General features: G+C 41.8%; 1 protein-coding gene across 4 annotated transcripts in view; it reads left to right on the plus strand.

Moving 5' to 3' along the window:
* The window catches only part of HAO1 (hydroxyacid oxidase 1), an 82,335-nt gene that overhangs the window by 42,506 nt on the left and 25,499 nt on the right, over positions 1-14,330 (plus strand). The window contains exon 8 of one of the 4 annotated variants that reach the window (XM_084622536.1): positions 427-2,992. The exons of the other annotated variants lie outside the window; for them this stretch is intronic. Coding sequence (XP_084478662.1) covers positions 427-497 — 71 coding nt within the window. The 3' untranslated portion in view covers positions 498-2,992. Of the gene's footprint in view, positions 1-426; positions 2,993-14,330 lie in introns of those variants that run through there. 4 annotated transcript variants of the gene reach the window in all.

Below are 14,330 nucleotides of genomic sequence, written 5' to 3' on the forward strand. Positions count from 1 at the left end.
AAATTTTTCAGTGTTGCTAATTACCAATTAGCACACAACACCAGGGATGTGGTACATTCTTCATCACTAGGCATCTGTAAATCAAGATTGAGTGTTTTTCTAAAAGGTAACTCGAGCTCAATTACAAATTGTATGGCTCAATGTGCGGGAATCACAGATGACATTCTCTAACCTGTGTTATGTAAGGTAGTCAGATTGCATCATCATAGTGGTCCCTTCCAGAATTAAACTCTGAAAGTGACATGCCCAAGGTCACACAGGACATTTGGTGAAGACCCTATGACTTGAGTTCTATACCTATGCCTTAATCACAAGACTATCCTCTCACCAGTCAAGGGTCATCTTTTGCTGGAAGACCAGTTCCTGAATAATGCTGATTATTCTTCTAAGCATATTCATATTATATGTATGTAATTTATCTCCCAGGATGCCAGAGCGTGAAAGGGATTGACACGACATTGGTACGAAGAACTTCATCTGCAGTTTCCAAGATTTAGCACAAAAAAAGTGTGGCTCTGGGTAAAGCCACCCTATTCACTGTGGCCAGATTGTTCTGTTTGGGCCTCATCATGAAACCCTTACTTAGGAGAGGGTTTAAACCAATAGGGCTACTTCTGAAAGGTGTACATGGACCAGGTTTTCCTAAGTGCTCAGCACCCCGCACTAGCTCCTTAAAAGGAGCTGAGCACTTTTGAGAATCTGGCTCCTGGTGCGAATAAGGATGGAAAGAGTGGGCCCTAATTCTCTCCTGGTGCACACAATTGTAGTTGTTGTCCAGCTAAGCAGAAACTGCTGACTTTTCAATATGTGTACAGATGCGAAGAACTTTTCTCAGATGTTAACATGCATGTCTGGAAGGAGCTTAGATGTTAAAATGAAACTATAAACAGAAATGTTTTGATAGCAAACAACTACCAAAATATCAAAGTTTAAAGGATACCTCTTGTTCGCTGTTTATAGAAACTACACTTCAGATTGTCCGGATTAAATATTCTTTTCGTATCAACATGGCATCGTTTCCCCTAGCAACTACATTACAGTGTGTAAACAGCGTAGGCTGGGAGCTGGGTAAGTATCTTGGAGGCTTTTGAGATGCAAGGGATTGTACAGCCAATCCAGAGTTTGGAGGTTTACAGTCTTAACTGACATGAATCTCTTTGCACTTAAATTACAATAACATATGAATACTGACCATAAGCCAGATCCTCAGCTGGTATAAATCCATGTAGCCCTAGTGACTTGAACAGAACTGTGCTGACTGACACCAGCTGGAGCTCTGCTATATTTTTACTTTAAAAAAATTAACATTGGTTTAGATGATTTCTTGGACAAATTCAACTTCCCCGAAGTATAAATACTAAATAATAATAATGATGCAGTAAGTGCTGAGTATGACACCTTACATTGTCAGCCACACATCTTAAAGCATTTCACACAAGGAAGGTCTCTATCCATTATTCTCCAGATAGGGAAACTGAGGTGCAGAAAGATTATAGGTAAACTGCTAAGAAAGTAAGTAAAATTGAGTGTGTCCTCTTATTTCCATTGATGATGTATAAAGAAGGGCTGGATGTGCGTTTCTGTTTTTTTGGATTGATAATTAATTCAGGAATATTAGTGCTGACAAGTATTCATTTTGTTGGAGGTCCTCAAAATGGTGTACTGGGAATTTTTACACCTCAGAGAAAGTAGTAGGAGAGTGCTTAGATAATATGCCAACTCTCCAGCCTAGCAGCCATATATTGGCTGATATTTCACATAGGCATATAAGTGGTACTCTGCAGCCATTGGGCCAAATCATGTTCCATTTACCCAAGTCCCATTAAACTAAGTGTGGCTCCTTGCGCGAGTAAGGAGAGCAGGGTTTGACTCATCAAGGACTTTATTCAAAATCCATTGAAGTCAATGGAAAGACTCCTGTTGACTTAAATGGCCTTTGGATTGGGCCCCCAAGAGGCTAATTCTTCCAACCCTTGCTTACATAAGTAGTCCTTTTTCAAATGACTAGTCCCATTGTTCACATGAGGGCCGTAGCTATTCATGGCTTGACCTTCCAAAGCTTTACTTACGTGAGTATTTCAATAAAATAAGAACTACTTGTGTACTTGAAGGGTTGATAGCCCTTAGATCTAACACCGTCTGAGGCAGGTCCATAAGTATTATTGACGCTATTTGGTACGACAAAACTAAGACAAGGGACTTGGTCCTGTATGCCTTGAGCAAACTAGAATTCTCAGTAGAAGGGAATGGGAATTTTGCCTTGGTACAAAATATAGGAATGGGCACAGCAGTGTTAAGTGACCTCCCCGAATCCATAAAGGCAGTCGGGTTAAGAATCTAGTAGTCTCCCTCAGCCTAAACCCAAGATTGCTCTTGATATCTCACCTCTCAAGTGAACACAAAATACTAGGACTAGAGTTTTCTAAAGCGATCGCTGTTGGCCTAACTCTACTCCTTTGAAGTCAGTGGCACGGTCAGTGGGAGCGAAGGTAAATCAGTGCAGAATGTTTTGGAAAAGTCTGCCCTAGAAATCTAGCAATAAGGTTTTTTTTTAAACAGAAAGTAGGGCTCTATCCCATTGCTCTGCATTTGTTGAAGTCCCGGGGCAGTTTGCCATTGATATAAATGGGTGTAGGCTGAGACCCATAGTCATTTATCTCCCATCAACCACATAGGAGTGGTGCATCTTCATCCCCTCATCCTCCTACCCCAACTTCCCTTATGCACTATTTGAAATACCTCGCATTGAGCTTTACTCATTGAATCATTTTTTGCCAAAAGTTTGAATTTGCAAAAGGTTTTAGAATAAAATGATGGAATATTACAGCATGAACGTAAATTGGGACTTGAACTCAAAGGGTGGGGGAGGGAGGAAACAAAAGGCCACACACTACCCTTCAGTTGTAAAATTCTTACTCGTATTTACTGCCGAGTGTATTATGTTGCATGACGGTTGCATAGCAACAAAATAAAGTTTATCTGTTTAAGGAAATATGTTTCTCAGAGCATAAGGAAGCGTAATTTCTACTGTTTACTGCACTTATCATATGTGTTGCAATGTGGACTGTGTCAGATGTCAATTACAGAGCAATTTCAGAAAGACTGTTTATTTTAGATAATATAAATGTTACTCAAAAGATAGGGGCATAGTATCTTATGTTTACATGTTTAAGATCTATTTCTAAAGTTTAGAAGATGCAGTTTCCTGTCCTTAACCCAGCTTAATTTGAGGAAGGTTCCATAGTGTTGTGGCCCAGAGTAAATTTTGATAGTGAGGAAATAGACTTTATTTATTGGGTTTAATTAACCATTTCTAAGTTACTGCTCCTGTGGAATAATGAACTTGCTCTGCTTATCTCCAAACTGACTGACTCTCCAAGTTCAAAGCTGATAAGCCCTCTTCATAAAGAGTGATTTCAGAGCCAAATGCTGCAGGATGAAGTTAATGCATTTGCCTTAAATCTTTCCTCTTTTAAAAAAAACTTTCATGGTGAAGTGGAATTTCCCTGGATCTTGTGACAGACTAACAACATTGTTTGTGAAAATTAATGTGAAAAGACAGGAGTTTTGTATCTGATTTTTGATTATGGGGTGGGATAGCAGGGGTTGGCTCAACAGATCGCAGAGGAGCACACAGATTCATAAAAACCCACACAAATCACCCCAGTCCCGTCCAACCAAAATAAAAACAACTTTCATTGCATACCCAATTTCCCCCCTGGGGCTAGGATGAGTGAGAATGAGCCACATGTGACAGATGTTAGTGTGAGAGAATGTACCCCTGTATTCACAACTTACACACTATTGTAATAATCTTTGTACAAAGTATGCCATTTAAGGTATCATTTGAAAATTTGTAGTTTACTGATCAGTATCATCCTGATAAGATGTGTGATATCGTATGTTACGGTTAGATTTCCCTGTATGATGATGATAACTTATGCTCCAAACCACAGCCCTAACCAAGCAGAAGTTGGCAGACAGGTCTGTTTCAAACAAAGGTATGTGTGCTCTGCTTGATTTGCATTTAAGCAGTAAACAGAGTCATCAAGCAGGAAGGGAAACCTGTGGGGAAGAAGCAGCAGGGAACATCCCTCCTCATAGACTTTTTGTCTCCTGGTACCAAAGAGGAGTACTGAAACTATAAACGGGGAGGGACAAACACCCCAAGGCACCCATCTCTCTCCCCCTGCCCATATTATTCTCTACATCTGAAGTAACAAAGGAAGCCTTCATTGGATTCTGGAAGAGAAGAAGTCCTGATTTATAGGGTTTGGTCAGTAAGACTGTTGAACACATATGGTGAGAAATTTTGCTTAAATCTGATACAGTTTAAGTTAGGCACTCATGGCATTTTAACTTTATTTCCTTCTAACCATTTCTGACTTTCATGCCTTGTTTCTTGTGTTCTCTTAAAAATCTCTTTCTTTGTAGTTAATAAACTTGTCTTATCTAACCCAATGTGCTTAAATTGAAGTATTTGGGAAACTTCATTCGGGTGGCAAGTTTTGTGCATATTATTTCTATTCAAGGAATAATGGACTTAATAGAAACTTGTATTGCCCTAGATAGAGCTGGGCATTGTAGGCAGGACCTACATTTCTTGCGGAAAATCTAAGACTGGGGATGTGTTGGGTCCCCTGCAGTATAACCAAGGCTAGTAAGAGCCAAGGTTTGGCTGGCTGGCTACAGCACCCACACAGACATAGCTGGGAGTAACTTGCACGCTGGAGGCTGTTTGTGAGCAGTCCAGGTGGGAAGTGTTGTAAAGGGCACCCCAGGTCAGAGGTGACACAGCTATGTATTAGTCGGGATTATACCCTGGTATGTCACAGTTATTCATGTCACTTAATGCATGATGATGACGATGGGATAGGACGCTGTATAGAATAGAATATGTCTTCGGCTGATAAGTTCAGTTGTTTAAGTAGGGAAAACAGAGGTAATTGGCAGTGTTGCCCCAAAACCAAAAAGCACAGAGGAGGATGTAAATGTGCATCCTTGCCTCTAGGGTGCCCCTTCACACCTGGGCATGCAGCACTGCATAGGACTTCGCCTCTTGTGCGCAACACCAGTGGCCAGTCCTTTGGCCAGCAATAGCTTTTCTCAGTCTGCATCTTCTCCCCCTCCAGGTGTTCCATGGGCCTTCTTGTCAAGTCACATAAAAGTCTAAGCCCCTTCTGGGATAGCATGAACAAGTCCAAATAAGGATTCAAACGAGTCTTTAAATTAATAGCCCTTCTACGCCTCTTGGGCTTCAGTACAGTTCCCTTATTGTATCCTACCAGTTAAACCTTAGTCTAGGACCTTCTCCCGCAGGACCTCTCTCTTCTGCAGTCGCTCCCTCAACATCTTATACAGCCTAGCTTTGGCCAGGAGGCAATTAGATAATCACCTCCCATGTGTGAAGCATAATTAATTAGGTTCTTTCCCTTGTGTTACAGGTGATGGGGATTAAGCCCATCACAGAGGGTGATAATCATCAACAGAAGGCACAGCAGTTGTAGCAAAGCAAAAAGCATACTGGGTATTTCACCCTCCAAATTGTATTCTGTGGACAAGGAGGTAAAGGAAAAGTGAGGGAGAATTAGGGGGTTCCAAAATCTTGACAACTTTTCTGAAGAATTCAAGTAACTAATCTGAGCCTTTGAGATGGAGGATTGGGCCAGTAGATGTTAGGAGACCCTAGAGGTTGTTGGTACTATCCGAACCAAACAGTGTGACTTAGGGGGGTGGTTCTGCAAACAAAATACATTTGCTTTTGTTCCAATGATAACTTTTTCCAAAATGTGTCTTGACAAGGCTACTGCCCTAACAATCATGTATCATTTTCTTTTTGCGAATCATGTATCATTGAGAGGCATTTCTTGGGTTTTGTGTACTTGGAGTTTTCATGTGAATTTATTACTTGTGGAAGGTGCTGGATTGATAGCCCCAGGAACTGAAATCCTTATTTCATCTAGGACCTGATGCAAAGCCCAGTCAAATCAACAGATTTTCAGTTTATTTCAACGGACTTTGGATCAGGCCCTTACAGATCAGGAATAGCATAGACAGAAGGTACATTAGCTTCTTCATACCATGTACCTCAACCCAACCCTGGAGACATAACGCACTGGGTTGTATTTGATTTGTCCCCTTCAGTCCATTCCAAATTCAGCCCCTAAACACATCTTCCTGGCATGACCATCTGATAATGTCTCCCCCTCTTTTAATGCCTTCACTGGCTCCACTTCTGCTATTGCATCACATTTAAGCTTCTTGTCAGTGCCTTCAAACTCTGCCTGTCCGTCCTTCATCTTGTCACCCATGCCCTCCGCTCCACCAGCGCTCCTGACTGGTCTGCTCGTTTTTGTTTTGCAACATCATCTTCATGCCTCCTTCCAGCTGATCTCCTCTACGTGGTATAACTTCACTATTGTCTATCTGTCCTTAGACTGTGAACTCCTTGGAGCAAGGAACTGCTCCTTCTTGAATGTTTGGAAAGAGCATCTAGTGGGTGCTACAGCAGGTAAATTATAGTAGTAATCTGACAATCAGGAGCTGAAAGGGTGTTACAGGGAGCTTCCAGCCCACCAGACCTTTGTTTGTGACCTTCAGCTCTCCTCTGGGATCTGGTGTATTTTATTTTATTTTTACTTGTGGGCAAACCAAACAGAATTGCTCTGGCGAGCCATGTGTTACCTTTTCGCAAGCTCGGCTGGTGGGGAGAGTGCCAGTTATGGGTGAAACTTGTCTGTCTTATTGAGAATTTCCTAACATTAATAAACAGACACTTAGAGTAACTCACTTTGATAAAAGAACAGTGTAGGTCCTGATGCTATTGAATATGCAGAAGACTCAGAGATGAAACAAACCTAGGGAAGTAGGCGCTGTGTTTTTTGGCTTCCTGAATGGTTTTCAGCCCCAAATCAAATCCTAAGAGCATGGGAAAAGCTGCCTTCTGAAGTTGTGATGGTGTGCTGAACCTCACTGTAAGGCTCTGTCTTATAAAACTACTTTTGATGTGGACATTTGGCTCCAACTCACACTGAAGGCCATTGTAAGTAACCACTGACTTACAGGACACAGAGAAGTTGGTGTCCTTGAACACTCCTAGAAAGTAGATTTAAAGTTTTTGGGCCAGCCCCTCAGCTGGTATAAATTGGTGTCACTCCAAATAGACTTTGTCAATCTACACCGATTTACAGCAGCTGGGCTCTGGCTGCTGTACTGCAAGATGTCACTGCTTTCAAATTCTATCACAGTGGATTGAGCAAAATTGTTTTGAAAGCAGGTTTGCCAATCCAGATTTAGATTCTAATGAAATGGCACTGTAATTATTTCATGATGCATACATGCTCCATTTTGTTTTCATTTTGCTATGCTTCTGTTTATCTTATTTCCTGCCAAACAGTGGGAGAATACCACATCTGTTACACAAAGAATTTCTCAGTGTAGCAAAACTTTTCCTCCAGATGCAAACTGGCTTTGTCACAGTTTAGCATCTTCATTTTCAAAGGCATTGCATTTTATAGATTTCAAGGGACAGTGCTTAAACGGTTAATACAAACAGCAAGTGGTCAACTCCTTGGCTTACTTGGAGACATGTCTCTTGCAAAATGTTGACAGGTTGAAAACTATGGAACTGAATTTGTAATGTACCTGACTTTGGTTTTATGAAGCCCACACCCCATCCTGATGCTGCCCATCTAGAGTAAACAGCTGCCATTTGAGCTTTCAGAATAGCATTTGTTCAATAGAACCGTCCCGGTAGGGGCATAGAACATTCTTTAACAAAGGTTTGCAAACTGAGGGCCCATCTTGGAAACCCTCATTCCCTTGATAAGGGAGCGCAGGAACAGGCTATAAAGACACAAATCGGTGCAGAGAATTTCAGTTTTTAACTTTCCTTGTTTAAAATAAAATAGCAATAATAGTTCCAGCAGCATTATCATGCTAACTGTGGGCTGAGTGTGGGGTGGGAGAGAGGTGTGTTTTGGGGAGAAGGGGGAGGATGGTTGGAGGAGGTGAGGGTTTGATGGGAGGGTAGTGGGAGGAGTGTTTGTGACAGGGAGGAAAAGCTGGATGTTTGGAAGGAAGGTGTAGGAGTGAATATTTGGGGAGAGGGAGGCATTTAGAGCCTCATTGGTGGTGGGGGTGTAGCAGGGGATTTATCCTGCTAGGGGGCACTCAGCACTGAAGGTCTGTGCCCATTGCCTTGCCCAGACTTTGCTGGCAGTTACTCCACTGCTCTCCATGCCTGTTTCATCCTCTCTGGCCTCGTCTACCCTAGGAATTTCCCACCAGAGCACCCTACCGTTGCAAACCCTGAATCTGCTCCTCTGCCGGTAGCAATGGTGACAATGCACATACCTGCAAGATGCTGCTGGTGCTTTAACCAGAGTCTTGTGCAGGCCTGCTTAAAACTGAAGTGGTGGCTTGAAGCATCTTCTGTCCCAGGCGACCTTTGGTGGAGCTGCAAAGGTGGAGAACCCTGGGAATATATCCCTCGTGTAGACACAGCCCAAGACGTGGCAACCAACAAGTTTGCAAGGTTTGCTGATGGCTTTCATGGTGCAAAACATATTTACGAAGTGGAACACTAAAAAGCCGCCACATGGTTAAAATGTTCTGTTTCCACTTGCCTGGGTTACACTGGAATTAACGACTCAGAGGGGAAAGGCAGTTATCCTGAGTCATTCAGTCCCACTGTACCATACAATCATAGTCCAGGGAATCTAGTCCAGCCCCCTGTGCTGAGGTGGGACCAAGTACATACAGCCCATCTCGGAGAGGTATTAGCCCTACCTGTTCTTAAAAACCTTCACTGATGTGGATTCAACAATCTCCCTTGGAAGCCTGTTCTAGTGCTTAACTATTGTTACAGTCCCAAAGTTTTTCCTAATGTCTAACCTAAATCTCCCTTGCTACAGATTAAGCCTATTACTTCTTGTCCTGCCTTCAGTAACCTCAGAGAACAATCGATCACCATCCTCTGTATAGCCCTGAACATATCTGAAGACTGTTATTGAGTCCCCCCTCAGTTTTCTTTTCTCACAGCTAAACATGCCCAGTTTGTTTAGCCTTTCCTCACAAGCCAGGTTTTCTAAACCTTTGATTGTTTTTGTTGCTCTCCTCCGGACTCTCTCCAATTTGTCCACAGCTTTCCTAAAGTGTGGCGCCTGTAATTGGACAAAATACTCCAGCTGAGGCCTCACCAGTGCCTGGTAGAGAGCGACCGTTACCTCCTTTGTCTTATATACAACACTCCTGCTAATATACCCCAGAACAATATGAGCCCTTTTTCGCAACTGCATCATTGTTTACTCATATTCAATTTGTGAGTCACCATCGCCTGCAGATACTTTTCAGCAGTATGACCACCTAGCCAGTTATTCCCCATTTTGTAGTTGTGCATTTGATTTTTTTCTTCCTAAGTGCAGTACTTCCCACTCATCTCTACTGAATTTCATCTTGTTGATTTCAGACCAGTTTGTCAGTTTTGTTAAGGTCTTTTTGAATTCTAATCCTGTCCTCCAAAGTGCTTGCAACCCCCCACAGCTTGCTCTCATGGGCAAATTTTAGTAGCATACTCTCCACTCCATTATACGTGTAATTAAAGAAAATATTAAATAGTATTTAATCCATGACTAACCCCTGCAGGACCCAACTAAATACACCACCCCAGTTTGACAGTAAATTATTGATAACTGCTCTTTGAATATGGTCTTTCAACCAGTTTTGTACCCACCTTATAATAATTCCATCTAAACCACATTTCTCAAGTTTGCTTATGATAATATGTGAGATTGTGGCAGGTGCCTTACTAAAATCAATATATATCATGTCTACAGCTTCCCCCTATCCATTAGGCAAGTAACTTGTCAAAAATGAAATTAGTGGCTTATATGATTCATTCTTGGTAAATCCATGATGGGTATTTCTTATAACTCTTTATTATCCTTTGTGTGCTGACACATTGATTGTTTAATAGTTTGTACGAGTATCTTTCCAAGTATCAAAGTTAAGTGAATTATGCTGTAATTCCCTGGGTTCTGTTCATTCTCCTTGTTAAAGATGTGTACTATGTTTGCCCATCTCCTGTTTTCTGGGACTTCATCCATTCTACAGGAGTTCTCAAAGATAATTGCTAATGATTCGGAGATGGTTTCAGCTAGTTCCTTAAGTCTCTTAGGGTGAATTACATCAAGCCCTGCCAACTTGAATACACACAACTTATCTAAGCACTTTAACCTGTTCTTTCCCTCCATATTAATATTAATTGTGTTAAGTATCTGGTCACTATTACCCTTTTTAATGAAGGCTGAATTAAAAAAGGTATTGAACATCTCAGCCATGTTGATGTCTTCCATTTTTAGCTTTCCTTCCCCTCTAAGTAGAGGACCAATACTTTCTTTGGTTTTTCTCTTGCTCCTAATGTACTTCTAGAACTTATTCTTATTGAACCCTCTGTTTCTCCAAGTTACTGTCCACTGATGTGATCAAAAATCCCTGATTCACCTAAAGCAAGCAAACATTTTGGATATAGTTCCAGGCATCCAAGTCCATCACTGTGTTCTTAGTTGTGATCTCCAGAGCTACAGTTTCATCCCAGACGTAGAGAAAGGGAAGTGAAGGGACTTAACTACTGCCTCCCACTAATAACAAAAGTTTCCCCCTACTGAATCCTAACACTTTGCATTGAATATTTTACCCCAGAGTATTTTTATTGTCATTAATAGTGACTTAATAGTAATCAATATACGAAGAGCAATGCACTGGGAAAATGCACAGCTACATTCATTGCTTTGGCTGGCCAGCAAAGCAGAGTGATGACTGAAATGTTTCAAATTTTGGCAATTTTGATGAAAGCTTTCTGAGAAAAATGTTTCCTATGTCTCAAAGGGCTGTAATGATATGGCTGACTGGGCTGTATTCTCAGCTGGTGTAATCTGGTGCAGCTCCATTGGTTATGTTAGCAAATATGACTCTGAATGCACCCAGGGAGCAGGCTAGCTGGGCAACAGTGCTTCTCCATCCTCATCACTTCTTCGTCACTGCTCATTCTTGCTCTGTCATTCTCTCTCTTTCACTTCCTCACGAGCTATCTCTTTCACTGTGTGTGCATAAAAAAGAGAGAGAGAGAGAAAAAGAAGAGAAAGAGGGAGGAAGGGTGAGAGACTGGTGGCTGGAAAAGTGGCACCAAGCAATCCTTGTCCCCCCACCCTCTTTTCTGCACTGGTGACAATGGTAATGGCCCATAGCCTGGAGCAGCAGTATCAGAAGTGGTCAGGGGATCCCTGGAGGTATTAGTAAGTAAGATACTCCTCTACCTATTAACTCTGTATAAACTTGAATGAATGATTCTGGATTTGGTTAGAACAATTCTAAGGAGGTAATCACTACCTGGACCATAGAGGGCAAACACTTGTGACAAGGGATGGGAGAGTCTACATTTCAGGATCCAAATTTCAAGGCAAGCTTAAAGGAGTCTTATTAAAAGTGTTTCCCAATGCATGTGGCTTCCTGTGACAGCACCTAAGTGGTTAAGAAAACGGCATGATGGACTAAAGCTGTTTCTCTTTTCCGCACAACAAATCGTTGAAGTGTCTGGTGTTTGACTCAGAAAGGAAACCTGCAGCAGTCATGTCCACTGAAATAAACCAACCAAGATTTGAGCTGCCAGCATTTCTGTCTGTTATGTCAAGGCATCCCACAGTTTAAAGCATAGCAAAGTAATATTTTTTTTCCCTGTAAATCCCAGGGTAAATATTAGGCAGACAGCATTTCTGCTTTGCACATTAAAAACCTGACCGAATTTGAAAAGCCTGCAAGTGCACTTTGGGGATTTTGGAAAGTGTCGTTTGGCGATGAGCTAAGACCAGAAGCTGCCATTTTGCAGACAGGGCAGGCGGGAAAAGCGTTTGGCCTCATTCATGACTTCACAGCTATGGCAAATATCAGCTGATGAATATTTATGTTATCCCTGGCAAAAAACCTGAAAGGCAAATGGAGTGTGTGTGTGTGTGGGGAGCTGAAGTTAGGGAAAAGATAGTCTGAACTCTGTGGGATTTCTTTAGCAATGCTTTCCACGCTTGAGCAGTAGCTGCTGAATGAAATCATTATGTGCTGAGATGCCGCACAGGAAAACAAAGTTTGTCAAGATTCTGTTCATCAGCACCTCGCACTTTGTTTGAACCTTGTATGTGTGCTGGGCCGTGAAAGGGGAAACCCTCTTCCTTAAATCAAATGCTGTGTATCTGGAGTCACATTTTTAAATGCTTATTATTGCAAATTGCTCTTCATCACATAACAGCTCAAACGGCTCAATGAAAGAGCGAGACTGGAAAGGAATATAAAGTGCTACTGGGGGGTGTGGATGAAATCCCTTTTTTTTTAACTTGAATTTTAGGAGATGGTATATTCATGCTAGCACCGCCTGTAGAAATGGAAGCACGCAGACTACCGGCAACAGTAGAGAATGGCCATTTACCGCTGCACAGTATTCAGTTCTACCACTTTGTCTGCAGATCGGTTCTGTCTGATTAAAATGATGATTCCTGTTATTGGCGTTCCAGTAGCACCTAGAGGTCCTAACCGAGATGGGCCCCCACTGTGCTAGGTGCTGTACAAAGATATAGTCAGAGACAGTCTCTGTTCTGAAGAGCTTTCAATCTAAACAGGCAAGCCTGATAAAGGGCAGGAGGGGAAACGGAGATGAAATGACTTGCCTTAGGTTACGAAGCAGAGCTGGGAATAGAAGCAGGTCTTCTGATTCCCAGTCTGTACTATCCATTTGACCATACTATCTCCCAAATTAGGAGCTACCTCAAATATCATGACACATTTGACTGCTGTGGGTTAAGTTATCCAGTTTACGTAGTGATTATGCTACACTTCTAAATAATAGCCTGATCTTGCTTGCCATTACTTCTGTGATAGCCCTTACTCACTTGAGTAGTCCCACTAATTTACACCGTGCTACAGGAATGAGTAAGGGTTTTGGGGACTGGGTGTGTAAGGCAGTAAAGTAAAATTATTTTCATCTTCTGTGTATCAAAGATTTCATAATCTAAAAACAATATTACTTTTTGCTTGCGCGTGGGAACCCAGTCTCCTTTGAATCTGGATTGTTTTAAGTAGGCAAAGGAAACCCACTCAGAGAAAATAAAAACAACCAAGGGACCATCAGCAAAACATCACATTTTCTTTGTATTCCTCTGGCTTGTTTAAAAAATAAAAGTACATTTACTAGCCCCGGCAGATCCACCTGGTAGGTGCTGTAAATATGTTTGACTGTGTGTGTCTACAGAGACATTATGTTTCATTCTTAGTTCTTTAGCCATTTTCCCAGTTTGCTCAAGTCTTCCCCTCTTCAAAGCCTTTCCAAGACACTCACAGAGCATCACCATGCAAGGGACTGGGATCAGAACACTCCTCTCAATGCCCAAGAAGCTATAACTTAACTGCAAGAAGCAACTGTCAGTAAAGTTCATAAAGATGACCGAGCCATTCTGGTGAAGCAAGCCCAGTGAGGCAATTGCCTGGAGTAAATAATTGCCAGAGGCCAGTGAGGATTTTCTAAAGCTTTTGCGTGGGACCAATTTCAGATACCTTCAAAAAGCCTGATTTTCAGAAGGCAAGTGTGTGGCACTTTTTGAAAATCAGGTCCCTTTCAGATGTGTCAAATTGGACACCCAAAACCCGAGGCACCCAGAATAACTAGTTGGATTGCAAAATCATGGCTAAAGAATCTTGTAAAAGGCACAAGAGTTCAGCTGGGGGGACTAGCATAATGGCTAGATTTTGATCATTATACGGTTTCTGAGAAGGAACTCCTGGCGAAAGCCCTTTATAGATAATTATTTTATTTACCATCAACAATTAGTTGAAGAGACCAAGATCTAGAACCTTCAGGTTAGCTGTGAAGCATTAAGAATATTCTACCAGTCGTTTTTTTTTGTTTTGTTTTTTTAGCAGAGACGTCAATCTGTTTAATTTATAGGAGCCAGCAGATGGTGCTGTGATACATCAAGTGAGTTGGGGGAAATGCACCCTTATGTAATAGGCTACTAATTCTAACCTGACAAGCGGCATGACCGTATTCTCAGGAAAGGCTGTGTAATTACTAACAGAACAGGAGTGAAGTTCAGATCTCCACATCCTCATAGAATAGAAATCGTAGTGTACAGCATGCTGTCTAAACTGTTTACTTTTCCCAAACCAGGGAATTTGCCAAGTTATGGAGGCTTTCAATGAAGGGAAGAGGTTTTTAATGTGCCTCTGCCTCCAATGCTATTTGATTTGGCCTTTCTTTGTGGAACAACAAAACAAGGTTGCTAGGGAGA

The sequence above is a fragment of the Lepidochelys olivacea genome, assembly GCF_965140295.1.
Source record: "Lepidochelys olivacea isolate rLepOli2 genome assembly, chromosome: 3".
Taxonomy (NCBI): Eukaryota; Metazoa; Chordata; order Testudines; family Cheloniidae; genus Lepidochelys; species Lepidochelys olivacea.